Genomic DNA, 13,775 nt, shown 5'->3' with positions numbered 1-13,775 from the left:
CCCCCTCTCCCCCCCCCCCTCTATACGCGCCCCTGACGCACGACTTCTGCTTGCGGCTTCGCGCCACTTTCTCAGCCCTCGCGACGAAAAATCGAGATGCGTTAGCGCGTGCGCGTAGAAATATCGACGTGCCGGATGCTTTTGTTAATCGGCTCGGTGAAGTTCTTTCATCTGTCTGTCTCGTATCTGTTGTCCAGGATCTTATCAGTCTTATCGGCCGGGGAATTTTAATGCTACCGCGATAAAGGCGTCTCTTTTAATCTCCTTCTTCCTTTTTCACGACCGCGATGCTCACCGCGTTTGTGCATTTATAATTGCAATGATGTGCGGGGTGGGCAATGTAGCTCCGTAGCATCTCCCAGGTCCTGATCTTTAACCATGATTTTCAAAAGGAAGGTCTTTAACCAGTTCTTTGGAAGAGCATTGAATGTAGCTTCGAAGACGGCCCGTACGTAAGTGGCTTCGATCGCTCTTCAAAATTCGCACGCCAATGAATTTAAAAAGCGTCTTATTCAATACGAGTTATTCTTCACACGCGTGTATAACAATTCGCAGACAGAGTAGGGGAAGTTGTGCTTTTGTATAAAAGTAAAATAATATTTAGTAAGCTACAAAATGAGAACTTCGAAGAATCGGTCGTTTTTAAAAAGAACTACTACTCCTCCTTGTCCACCCTCCCACTCTCCCTCCCTCCCGCACCACTACACCCCTCGACGGTAACAGTCTGCCGAGTAAGAAAGAGTTCCTTTATGAGTGTGTATTGAATATTCTATAATCGTTTAACTCGTACCATTGGCAAAAGGTCACGATACAATGTTACAATATTCTAATAAATATTAGCTCAAATGTTGAAAATGCTGCTTTCAAAAAGATCACGCTGAATTTCTTTTTATGGCAGAATACTGTGGCAAAACACAATGCACCTCGTGCTCTATATTGCAATTATGAATTAGCAAGGACCTATATAATTTCGTTGAATTACTCTAAAAAGTATTTCAGCTGAACATTAGGCTTTATGATCTATCTTTTCACTTACTCTACTCCCATATATTGGATCGTTTTTATTTTATAAAATACAAAACATAGCATTATCAGGCAAACATAAAAATCCTTTTCTTTGTCTGCTGCTTATATACTTAACGACATGTTAGTGAATTCTTTATACTACACTATATAGTGTCTCTCTCTCTCTATCTCTCTCTCTTTATCTCCGTTTCTCTCTCCCTATATATATATATATATATATATATATATATATATATATATATATATAGCTCTATCTGTATCTCTATCTCTCGTTGTGCGTGAGCCCGTTTGTCAAAGGCTACCGCATGAAATTTAGAAAGTACAGAACAAACGCCAATTTTTTTCGCCGACATTTACTGTCTCGTACATTTTCACATTCGGCACTCCCATGGGATCGAAAGTTTTTCACTCTCGGCGCGCCCTGCCACGATCAACGCTCATCGACCTTCACAATCTAAATTTCCGCGCCGAAAGAAGTAGCAATTAGCCACTCGGCGAGCCGCTTTCTCGAAATCGTTCTCGAGCCTCCCCCATTTAGTTCTTTAATCTCGTTTCTTCAACGCAAACTTTGTGCGCGTGCCGCGTCCCGACAGCTTTCGTCCTCGTGCCGCCAACCGACAAGACACTCGTAAACGCAGCTATTTAACGTCACTCCTGACTGCGCCTGACATTCCGCTCGTCTTTTCCCCCGGGCGATAAATTCCCAAGCGCAGGCGACAAGAACGATTTTTCCCCTCCCTAGCCAGTTTTCTTCATCGAGCTTCTCCTTAAACGAAGGCAGATTGGTCGTTGCACGTAGGTTACTTGTCACAATACTTCTTGAATCCCGTCCCCGCGCCGTTTTCCCTTATTTCTTTTCTCCCAAAACTGTTTGTTTCACATTGGGAAATTGCAATTACCGGGAGAGAGTTAGGGGTCGACATATTTTTTGCATTCTTTTTTTTCGTTTTGTTATCGGTTATTTTGTCGTCGTTGTTGCCGTCGTCGTCGTCGTCGTCGTCGTCGTCGTCGTCGTCGTCGTCGTCGTTGGTTCTGCTGTTTGCTTATTTTTTTCTTGTCTTGTCAGTTATTTCGGCTACCAAGTGATTTCGGCTATAAACACAGCCACGAGGCTGATAAAAAGACCGAGATTTATTTCGTTAGCCTGGCAGTGCTCCTGTCGTGACGCATCACGACAGTCATAATCGTAAAGCAATTAGGGCCATGAGGCGCAAGAAGATGCGCGTCCAAGGGGTCATCGACACTCCCAGCGTTTCCCTCGGCTGAGACTACCGCAGCCCCACACCTCTCCGCCGCAAGCCCCGGATAATCCGGCTTAAGCGATCGACACCGCGCACCAAGACAATGCCTCTCGAAAAAATCGCGAAAAAGGGCCTTTGACGGAGACAGCGGGCAGATGGGGCCTCCTCGCCTCATTTGTACGCCTCGATGCTCATCCCCGCCCCAACCACAGTCATTCTCCCTTCTTCCAGCTTTCTATTTATCTAAGGCTGCCGGCCTCGACACTGGGTCCGCGCCTCACGCTGGGCCCGTACGCGGGAAGTGTGAGGCTCATCTCTTCTTAGTCGCTAGGCGGATCGGAATAATGAATTGGGTCGCGCGAGCCCGTCGCTCCCGGACGCCCGGGACCCCTGTGGAAGCAGGATGCGTCACGATAGAGTACCGCCAGCTACCGGGATATTAGCCGGGCTTAGAAACTTGCGTGGGACCGGGCATGGTGATTGGCAGCGGGATCGAATGTCCTTGTTAGAGAAAAGACGCGTGTATCCTTTTCAGGCACCTATGCGTCTTAATAAAACGTGCTGTATTAATATTGACCGATTTCGAGGGTGGAGAGACACTGTGCGCTCGTGCGCTCGTGCGCTCGTCCGACTGTGCAGTGGAGGCTGTACAGGGCTGACCGGGCGGGGTTGGGTTGCGTATGGGTCCGGGGGGTGATTGGAAGGTGAGTAAAAGGTTGTTGATGGGTCGGCGGCTCGCAACAGTCGCGATAATGGGAAAATAATGGCGCTCCGCGTTCATCGGTATTCCGAAAACTCCATTATTGAGTGGGCCATTGTGGATCTCTCTCACTCTCTCACTCTCTCTCTCTCTCTCTCTCTCTCTCTCTCTTTCTCTCTCTCGGGCCACACCTAATTACCGTAATTGGTCGACGACGTCGCATTCCGCGGGCGGGATCTGAGTCTCCCAGGGCGTCGACGCGGTGCCTTAATGCGAATCGATACACCTGCTCGCGTGCCGACGCGCGCTCCCGTGTATCTCCATGGCTCTCGGTCACGCGATCGCCCAGCCGTGAGAATGAGCAATACGCGGTCCGCTCTTATTTTTCTCGTAATCAGTAGCTGATTTATCAGTCGGCTAATACGCAGACCCGCGAAATCACTGAGCAACTGTTGCACCAACAATCCCGCGAATACAAAGCGAGGAAAGTCTTTTCCGGCTACTTCGTAGTTTGGCTGACGGAAGAGGGAGCCGACTAACCCGTTGCTCCTTGGATATTGCACGGAGAACCAAAGTGGCTCCTAGGAGTTATGGAGTTACGGAGGGAGCTGTCATCATCTTCGGCCGAAGTATGCGTGTAACAAGATCGTGTTCTTGATTAGTTTTTTTTTTAAAGTTGGTGCTTGAAAGTGACGACGAGAATTTGATTTTGAATAGTATGCTAGAGTCATGCATCGAAAGTGGTTTTTCCATGAATTCCGAAGCATCACCTTGAGTATCTACCTTGTATGCATATATGTATGCGTGTTGTGTTAGGATGAAAAATTAGTAGATACTGATTCTATCGGCAACGTCGGGTCACTCTTTTCCGCGGTTGCTCTCTTTTCCGACCGAGGCATTTTCCACGACCAAACGTGCGAATTCGCCGACACGAGCCCAATGTACCGGCGGCCATTAGTAATAACGATTTTTATGCAAATAAGGGCCGTCCACTCGCTAGTATCCATTCGCATGAACATCTCATGGAGAGCGCCAATCAGATGGAGTGAAAGATATATATATATATATATATATATATATATATATATATATAGAGAGAGAGAGAGAGAGAGAGAGAGAGAGAGAATGGGAGCGTTTTTACAAGATTTATTAGGCGCTCGTTACCCAAATAAATATTGATCGACTTAGAGATTCGACGGGGCAAAATGGGCGTTAACGTGAGAAGTACACTCGAAGCACTCCCTCATTAATACGTAATAAGTGCGGCTCCTGTTGAGGTGCATAACACTTAGCGGGCGCTCGATGTTAATCTTCGACTTTTATGGCCAACGCGGGCCGGCGCTCTTTTTTCCGCTTTATTTACATGGGGCGATAATGTAGCCGAAGGCGTCAGTGGTGTGGATATTCGTCAAACGGCCAGTGGCAGCGAACGATCATGGCCGATAGACTCATAAATCTATCGGAGGGCAAAGTTGCGAGGTCGCGCGTCGGGTCTGGCTTTTTCAGGCCCAATTGACGGGCTCCCGCGCGTATTCGGAGAATCACGAGATACTGTGCGCGCATCTGCGGCGCCCCTTTGGCCTCTCATTAAGTGGCATCGTTGAGATGCGCATGCGACGGCGACGAGTCTCGCGCGCCGATTCGGCGCCCACTGGGTGGTCCGGGCGCCCCGGGAGTCGATCTCGTCGAGTGCGTTCGAGTAGTCCCGCGAGCAGCGATGCGAATTGCCGTTAATCTCGTTACCGGGGGCGTCGATGCGCTCGAACCCTAATGACCGGGCAAGGCGAGCCACTGCTAATTGCACGGGATTTGCGCGAGGAGGACTTTCGGAGAAATGTCGGTCAATTCAGGACGATGACTGTGGCCCCATTTAGATGGTTGGGCGGGGGGGGGGGGGGTGGTGGTGCGGTGCGGAGGTCTGTCGTTTAAAATCGAAACGACTACCCGGAATTTCATCTTCCGCTTTAATTTCCTGGCGATTGATGCGTCAGCTTTTATCGCGTCCAAGTTAGTCGTGAGATGGCGAGGCGGCTAGGCCGTTGAGAGTCAGGGATCGTATTTATAGAGAAATAGGGTTCGTCGACGCATGAGGCGTAATTTTTAAACGAGTTCCATTATTCGCTCGCTTCCTCAAGAATTATTATTCATTAAGACGAGCGTGATATAAAGTGCGTGCTTGATCGATCATCGTTAAACGCACCTCCTCACTTCGCGTGGTAAAGTTATTTTTAACAGTCCCAATCGAGCTTACTTAAATGCTTATGCAAAAATTTCGGACCGCTAAACTCTTTACTCAAATGCAATTGATGCCAATGCGTCCGCGCAACAGCCCAATATTATCGGCCACTTTCTCCGCACTTTTCATTAACGTCCTTGAACGAATGAGCTTGATCTACTGTGCAATCGATATCGCCCGATAAATGAAACGCGATGCTTTTATAAAGTTAATAATGATCTAAGGCTCGAATGTTGAATGAAGATTGCAATCGCCGATCCTTAAGAGGACTAATATGAAAAATATACGAGCCACGTATCCTTGTTGATATGTGATATTGTTAAGACTCGTAGGAATCGTGAAATATTCAATTATCGTAACACCTCTAGTAATTTTTCAACTTAAGCGAGCATTGTCAATGTATGTCTGTTAATGTATACGAATAAAGCATCGTAGAGTAATCGATAGGTTTGCTCGTAACGGTTTATACGATAGTCTGCAAATAATTTATAACTCGCCGATGTAATCATCGATGTAACCTCGTAATTGTAATTCGCTACGCCATTCTCGTTATAATTCGACAAACTGTTTCGCCCTCGTCACAGCCGAAAGCATTATCCCTCGGAACTTTATACAGACACGACATCGTTATTACTTGTTTAAATTAATGGGGATGTCAATGTGGCTGCTGCGCCGATCCCGTGGATGTCACGATTAGCTTGTGACATTGGACGATTAGATCGAACCGGATCGAATATTCGCGGCGGAATATCACTGGAAATTCAGCACCGATGGCTTTTAGGTTAGATTATGCGCTAACAATAACGTCGACGGCGAAAGCTTCGATATAGCAGACCAAGTGTCAGGTCCGCTCGGTAATGGCCGCGGTAAGTCGGTAGTGTGCGCGGACGACACGAGGCTTTTTCGCCTCCGAGGTCGCGCTCGCACGCGTGGAAGGTCCTTCGTCGAAAATGGGATTCGTAAAGGAGATCCATAGGTAGATAGTGTCCCTCGGGCCCTTCATATATCCATATTTAATCGCGGCTGTATAAAACTTTAGTTCGATTCGTGTGCCCCGCTCCTCCACCCCCTAGCCAATAAATCCGAGAATCTTTCAATGTCGAGGCAGGCGTTGCGACGGTTGTTGTTGATAGGCCGATGTTGGGCTCCGCCGATAAAGCTCGGTTCAGCGCAAAAAATCGTGAAATTGATGTCCCAAAACTGTCCGACGCACCGTTCACTGGCCCACCATCGTTCAGCTCAGTTCTGTGATCTACGAATCTTTAGATTAGAAGGTCGGTTGTCGTAGCACTGGGACTAGCAGTCGTTGATGCTGTGCGTCCCATGAATATTTCGATTCAAGTAGCCGGCATCGATTAAGGAACGTGCCGAGGAGAACGGCAACCGTGTTTGCATAGAGTTCGTCGACGAGAAAGGCTCAGGCGGTGAGACGGTGGCGTGGGGTGCAATAGTAACGAAGTCGATTTGTCAGTAAATTGCATATAAATCCGTAATGGCCTATTATTCGGGTCGCATCGACATAATATAATAATACACCAACGACGGCAACGTCCCAAGTCTTTCACGTATTGCAGATATTTCCCATTGATTGCTCAGTCATTGTTATCCTTGTCAAAAATTCTACGCTCTCGGCTTTCTTTGACAGTAAAAGCAAAAGAGCGTCCTATTTGTACTCGTTCGAGCTGGATTAGCTAATCGGGGGTACAGTGTGTGAGGTTCGAGATAGAGAGATAGAGATAGAGAGATAGAGATAGAGAGAGAGAGAGAGAGAGAGAGTGAGAGAGTGAGAGAGTGAGAGAGTGAGAGAGTGAGAGAGTGAATGGCGCGCACGACCCTTACAAATACAGAATTTTTATCGAGTGTTGCGCGGCCATGCACGGACGTCTCGGGACTCGGGGGTATATATTGATTTTCGCGACAGTCGGCTGCGACGAGTCGTAATCCCAGTCGTAATCGCGATCCCAGTCCCAGCATCGTTTACGCAGAATCGACACCAACAGTCAGTCAGGAAAGACACCTTGAGCAAAATCCCTCGGGAAGGCACTCGAATGGACGAAAATTGCGTTGGGGAGGTATGGCGAACCCGACGCCGTTGCACTCCACTCGCAGTTCTCGACTGCAGGTCGGCGCGGTGCTTGCCTGACCTTCAATTATCCAAAGATCAATTAATCGATTTAAGCGATGGGTCGCCCGTTGCAAGCATTGCTTCTTTTATGCATAATGGCCAAGCAAACGATTAACGTTTAACGAAACCTTGATAAATCGTCGCCGTGGCCCTGCTACCATTGTTGCACAAGCTTTTTCCGAACCTTTTTATTAAGGATCGAGCCGAGTGTTTGGGGCAGTGTAGCTCGTAGGCCGCGTACGAGGCAATAAGGCTGGCCGTGAAAGATTTCGTTAAACGTGTCGTGGAATTTGGTTTGAGGCAGATGGTTATGTGGTGGCACGTGATTTTTTTACCGATGCCCCGTGCAATGAGCACAGCTATGAAAATGTGTGCGATGCAAAATTGCTATCGCGGACAAGCGCAATAATAATTCAACGCCAATAATATAAAAATGTCTAATTGTTTAACGCTTTTTTTATGGGATATCTAGGCAGATGTTCCCGCAGATGAAGTTCCGTGTATCGGGGCTGGATGCCAAAGCCAAGTATATCCTGTTGCTGGACATCGTGGCGGCCGACGACTACAGATACAAATTTCACAACAGGTAGAGAGATAGCGTCAGCTCGGCTTGTAAGGGAGAGATAAATGAAAGAAAGAAGAAAAGAAAGAAAGATAGAAAGAAACGAGTTGGGACAGATGGCAATTTGTCTTGGCAATTTTCAGCGGGAGGCTGTATCGATTGCCATTTTCTTCGTTGGTACGTTAAAGAGATTAGAGGCGTAAGACGAAGAGCTCTGCGCTTGCGCGAATCGTCGAATATATGGAAGCGAACGCACCGTTAAGAGAGACGCGCGACGCGGATGGATTAATGGAGGTGAATTCACAGCCGTTGTGTTTGTACGAGGAGGTGAGAGGTTTGGTTGCGTTCGATGTTGTTGTTTACATTGGATGTTGCCGTTGCTCGATCACAACGGCCAATACTAAGTTCTGTCTAAGGTCAATCGAGTGCGTTCGCTTCGCTGATATATTACGAGGTAAATGTAAAAGACTTTAAAGACCGAATGAACGAACGATCGATTATTCGGCATTCGATATCTCGGACTCGGTGACATTTGCCCAGACAAATTGCCCAACAATTTACATCATAAGCTTAGGGAGCGCCATGGTCGCAGTGCAGTCTCGATTATACTTTTAATTTAACAATATGTAATAAATGAGTGGGCGTCGGTCGTGAGAGCGATCGCCATCCCTTGAAGTTTATAAACAAGGCACGCACTAATCTCGTGGGTGTCGCTTTTGCGATTGCAAATTGTTCGCAGACGCATGTTTCCCCCGTATAAAGTGAGGGTCTCCGGATTAGATGAGCAAGCAAAGTACATTCTGCTAATGGACATCGTGGCATCGGACGATTACCGATATAAGTTTCACAACAGGTGATTATTTGATGTGATCGCGTGGCGATGGCGATTCATATTTTTGTCGCGCATCTGTACGGCATTGCGCAGAGTGAGAGAGAGAGAGAGAGAGAGAGAGAGAGAGAATGAGAGTGAGAGAGAATGAGAGTGAGAGAGAGAATGAGAGAGTGAGAGAGTGAGAGTAAGAGAGAGAGAGAGAGCGAGTGAGAGCGAGTGAGAGGCAAACATCAATGATGCGAATAAGGAGACGCGTTGAGGAGAATCCGATGCTTGTCGTTACGAAACCTGTCGGTTAGCTTCCGTGGAAATCCGAGTATCGCAATTACTCATTGAAGTGAAACATATATTTCTTGCTTCTTTTTACACAGCCACGCGGAATTTTTTTTTCTTCTTTCTTTTTTTTTTTTTTTTTTTTTTTTTTTGCATATTTTTTTTAATTTAATTTTATTTTTTTTCGATCATTTTTCTTTGTCTCAGTGCGATACTTGCAAAAATACTCTTTAGGAGCTCTCATTTTAAACGAGGCGCGCAATATGCGCTGCGAACAATTCCTCATACTTGTCGAAAATGTTAATTAATAGATATGAAAAATCATGCGTTCCATTGCAATTTGACACGGATAGTTGCCAAATGTACTTCCAGTGCATTCGGGCATCAATTCCTTATATAAATATTTTCAATCGATGCCCTTCCGCTTTATACACGAATAATTGATTAAATTGCAATTAAATCCCTGGTTCGATGCCGCTCAAGTAATTTGCAATTTCAGTAAGCAAAGTGTGGAGGTTGGGAATTAATTGTCCACGCGCTGCTAGACTAAGGCATTTTGTTAATGTCACAATGTATTAAAGTAACAAATATTTATCGTGACATTTCCAATAACGTGTACGCGTACCACCTGAAATGCCGGCAAATTACAAACGAATGCAAATGCAAAGGATATTCAGTTATTATAAGCGGTTGCGGGATTGAACATAAAATTTAGGGAAAAATTTCGACTTGTATGGGGATCGCAAAGTCGCAAAAGCCCTCGCAGGCGGCCAATGATATTCGCGTGTTGCCGACGGTGATTTTGCCGGGGCGAAACTAAGCGTTAGACGGCATTGAATCGCAGTTGGAAGGGAAATCGTCAATTGGACGAACGCCGGTGGGAGAGCTCGGCTCTCCTAATGTCACGTACGTTGTAAATAATTGATTATATTATGCTAATCTGAGCAAGAATTTTAAGATCATAAATGCTCGTTAAGGAAGGGCTGTATTTTAATTTGAAAATTGGGCCCGATTTAACGTTCAATGAAAAGATTGTTTTAGCTGTCCTCGGCAATTAATATCACTAATATCATCGACTTAATTATCTTTTGAAAAGTAAGATCACCGTCCGGCAAATATGGCGCATTGCAAATTATTATATTCGTGGATCAGGCTGCATATACGGCATCTCTCTTTATAATTTTTTTTTCTTCTTCACGTACGCGAGTCCATACATTAAGCTCTATTTTTTTTCTTCTTCTTTTTTTTTTCTTTTCTTTAAATATATATATTTTTTTATATCTCCTTTCGAATGTATTGCAAACTTTGTATTTGACGCGTGGCCCTTTATTTTTTCTATAACTTGTACATAATACACGCTACTTTTTCTTTGTTTTCTTTGTTTTTTTTTTTGTTTTTTTTTTTGTTTTTTTTTTGTTTTTTTTGTTTTGTTTTTTTGTTTTGTTTGTTTTTTTTTCATTCTTTTATTTTACCAGAAAGTAATTGTCGGGCGATATTATGCCGTCAGATGGCATAATAATTCTGAACATTATCGACTCGGGGCTACGAAAGTCCATAAATGTCATTGACAATGATAATTTACGCGTTCGTTTCACATCAAACCGGAGCGAAAGCGTCAAATACAAAGCCTCGAATCGTTAATAATCATTAAAAATTGTTTTTTTTTCTTTCCCTGTCTTGCGGTGCAGCAGGTGGATGGTGGCTGGTAAGGCGGATCCCGAAATGCCGAAGAGGATGTACATCCATCCGGACTCGCCTAGCAGCGGCGAACAATGGATGCAGAAAGTCGTAAGCTTCCACAAGCTCAAACTCACAAACAATATCAGCGACAAGCACGGCTTTGTAAGTACTGTACGTAACGCCAGTCAAAAATTTACTTACTTAATAGCTTTTAAGTTAATTATAATGCCATTACTCGTTTCTCATGATGCGCGCCAATTCTAACATCTTTTCGCATGGTGTTGCATTTGATGTTGGCTCCTTACTGAATTAATTACTCGCCGGATCGTCGGTGGCTAAGGCATCCCTCCTAACATTTAGCCTTCAACAGTTAAAATTTATTATATTATTAATGCATTTTACATCCGAATTAATTAATAACTGCCAATGAGATTATGGTTTAAAGTACTGCGATAAAAGCGCATACGCGCGGACTGCTAATTGATATTTGCCTCGGTAGGCATTAATTATTATTGCGAACGTTAATATAAGGTCTGCATTATTAAAAAGTGCAGAATTCAATGCCATTCTATAAAGCTCACGTGATACTTTATTCGGTTTAACAACAAAAATACCAGGCAGCGACCAATGAAAAAAAAGCTGGGCGTCTCTTGTAATAAAAGGGCAAGATATAATAGGCGGAAATGTTGTTGCGCAATGCGTGCGCCGTTAATAAACTCGCTACCTCTTTCTCACCCTCTCCCCCCCCCCTCTCCTCACTCTTTCTCGCTCTCTCTCTCTCTCTCTCTCACGCTCTCTCTCTCTCTCTCTTTCTCGCTCTCTCGCTCTCTCGCTCTCTCGCTCTCTCGCTCTCTCGCTCATTAGTCGTCGTTTAAACTTACGCATGATAAAGTTGAAAAGGATAAAAAAAATCGGCGAAGCATAAGTTTCGTCCCAATGCATCGTCGTGCGATTTGAAACTCGTCGCACATTTTAAGATTGTTAAGACAACGTAAGTGCAAATGCGTGGATGACGTCAGACGAGGTCAGTCGAGCGTCATCGGTAGGAAATGGGAGATGGTCGCTCGATCGATGAAGAAGTCACGTTAGCCACGACAGTGATCAGGGTCCCATGGCACTTCCGGTGCGTAGAAAATCTTCGAGGACCATCGGGAGCGGTCCTCACCTGGATACGCATTCCCATTATAGTGCCGTGCGCGTACACAAGGCGTCCACCCAGGCGTATAGGATTTTGGAGTGCGGAAGATTCCCGACACCAAATAATCCGGGATTAAGTTATCGCAGTTGGGATTTCGTCGTCAAGTAGCGCTGGCCTAGTCGCTATTAGTCTTGGCTTCCATCTTCGATTCCATCATCTCTTGTAAATCTCAGTTTTCCATTCCCTAGCCATTGGAAGCTCCTCCCTCTCTTTCTTACGCACTCTCTCTCTCTCTCTCTCTCTCTCTTTATCTCTATCTCTCTATCTCTCTATCTCTCTTTCTCTCTCTTCCTTTTCTCCGCGTGAATCCTTTTTACGGTGTAACGTCGCCGGCGTCTTTTGAAAGATCCTACATCTCTGGCTCGTGAAATATATTCCTTCTTATCCGACCCCGATGTCAGTGACTACTCACTATCCCCCCCCCCCCTCCTTACCATCGCTTCCATTCTATCCACTGCTTTAGCACACACGGGTTAGCCAGTTACTCCGTCCGTTTCAATACGCGCTTTGTGTTAGTCTAAGCTTCCTCTTTCACCCTTCCGATGCGCATGCGTTTTCATCGTTTTTTTCTCTCTTTTTTTCTTTTGCTCTTTCCTTTACAGAAAGCTTCTTTTAAATACTCGGTGACGCACGTCTTTTATACGCTAGACTCTCGATCGTAAATGCACCTAGAAGATTGTCGTGAACGCTTCTAGCCTCTTCTACGATGTCTCGATGTCGTTTTCCAATTGATTAAGTTCACTAAGCTCGTAACGAGCATTGTCCATTAAAAATTACCTTCGACTAATTTCGAATTAATAAACATTAATCGCCTGAAAGCCGGATGCAGATTAATAACCCTAGCGCTATCGAATTCTATCGATAAGCAAGTTAATCCTTCGTGCCCGATAGACTTTTAATCAACACGCGCTCAGCGTATGTCTCGCTTATCATAGCATCTCGTTAATGCAGAAACGAAGAATTTTCAAGGCGGTATAATGTTGTTGGAAGGTGAGCGTTAACAAACGAGTAGGGCTACTTACCCGAAACAAAAAAATCTTTCGTATTTGCATGGTTGCGGTCGATGCAACCTGCGTCACCCGAGTGGACGTAACCTACAATTCACTCATCCGTTCGACGTGCACGTCCCCGACATTCGTTAAGGCGCGTCCTTTGCGCGTGCATTAAAAAGGAAGACGTCATTGTAATGCACCGGGGAGCACAATATATCCCATATTTGCACGAGTCTCTTTTCTCCTCTATCTCGAGGGATATTAGAGGCGAGGCCCCGTATCTCGGCCTCTAACAAAGGCTAAGTATAAAAAAGAGGGGGCCCCGGGGGCATAGAAATGCCCAGAGAAAGACGTCGTCGGGGCAACAACCCACTTGAACCTCTCTCTCTCTCTCTCTCTCTCTCTCTCTCTCATACTCACTCTCTATCTATGACTATCATACACTCGTTCGTGTTTTCTTTTTCTCAATGCGCGCATGCGCGCCGGATCTATCGTCGGACTTAAAAGGGGGGCCTTACAAGGCGGGACGAGATATGCGGGCGCCGAAAAAGCCCGGCCGACTAATAAGCGCGAGACGGCTTTTCACCTGGCGACAGCCGCGACACCGCAGAAAAGGGAAAGGGTAACGACGCTCACGCACGCGGGCACACACGCGAGAAGGTGGAAGCCGAGAAAAAACAGTGTATGTTGCACGCACGCACAAGAGTGCGCGCATCCCCATATACCGGTCCAGCGGTGTTGCAAGACCGGCTGCTTTCTAAAGAAAGCTGCTGCTACTGCTGCCGCTGCCTGCCGTCGCCGTTGTCGTCGCCGTCGCCGCTACTTTTATAATACGAGTGTGCGTCTCTATCATGCGACACTCGTACATACAGGCAAACAAATATATATATATATATATATATATATATAT

General features: G+C 45.7%; 1 protein-coding gene across 1 annotated transcript in view; it reads left to right on the top strand.

Moving 5' to 3' along the window:
* The window catches only part of bi (T-box transcription factor bifid), a 126,425-nt gene that overhangs the window by 43,439 nt on the left and 69,211 nt on the right, over positions 1-13,775 (top strand). The window contains exons 4-5 of the mRNA XM_011504802.1: positions 7,801-7,914; positions 10,684-10,846. Coding sequence (XP_011503104.1) covers positions 7,801-7,914; positions 10,684-10,846 — 277 coding nt within the window. The remainder of the gene's footprint in view (positions 1-7,800; positions 7,915-10,683; positions 10,847-13,775) is intronic.

This window comes from Ceratosolen solmsi, unplaced genomic scaffold, assembly GCF_000503995.2.
Source record: "Ceratosolen solmsi marchali unplaced genomic scaffold, CerSol_1.0 scaffold70, whole genome shotgun sequence".
Taxonomy (NCBI): Eukaryota; Metazoa; Arthropoda; class Insecta; order Hymenoptera; family Agaonidae; genus Ceratosolen; species Ceratosolen solmsi.
This window is presented reverse-complemented; position numbering and strand designations above follow the sequence as displayed.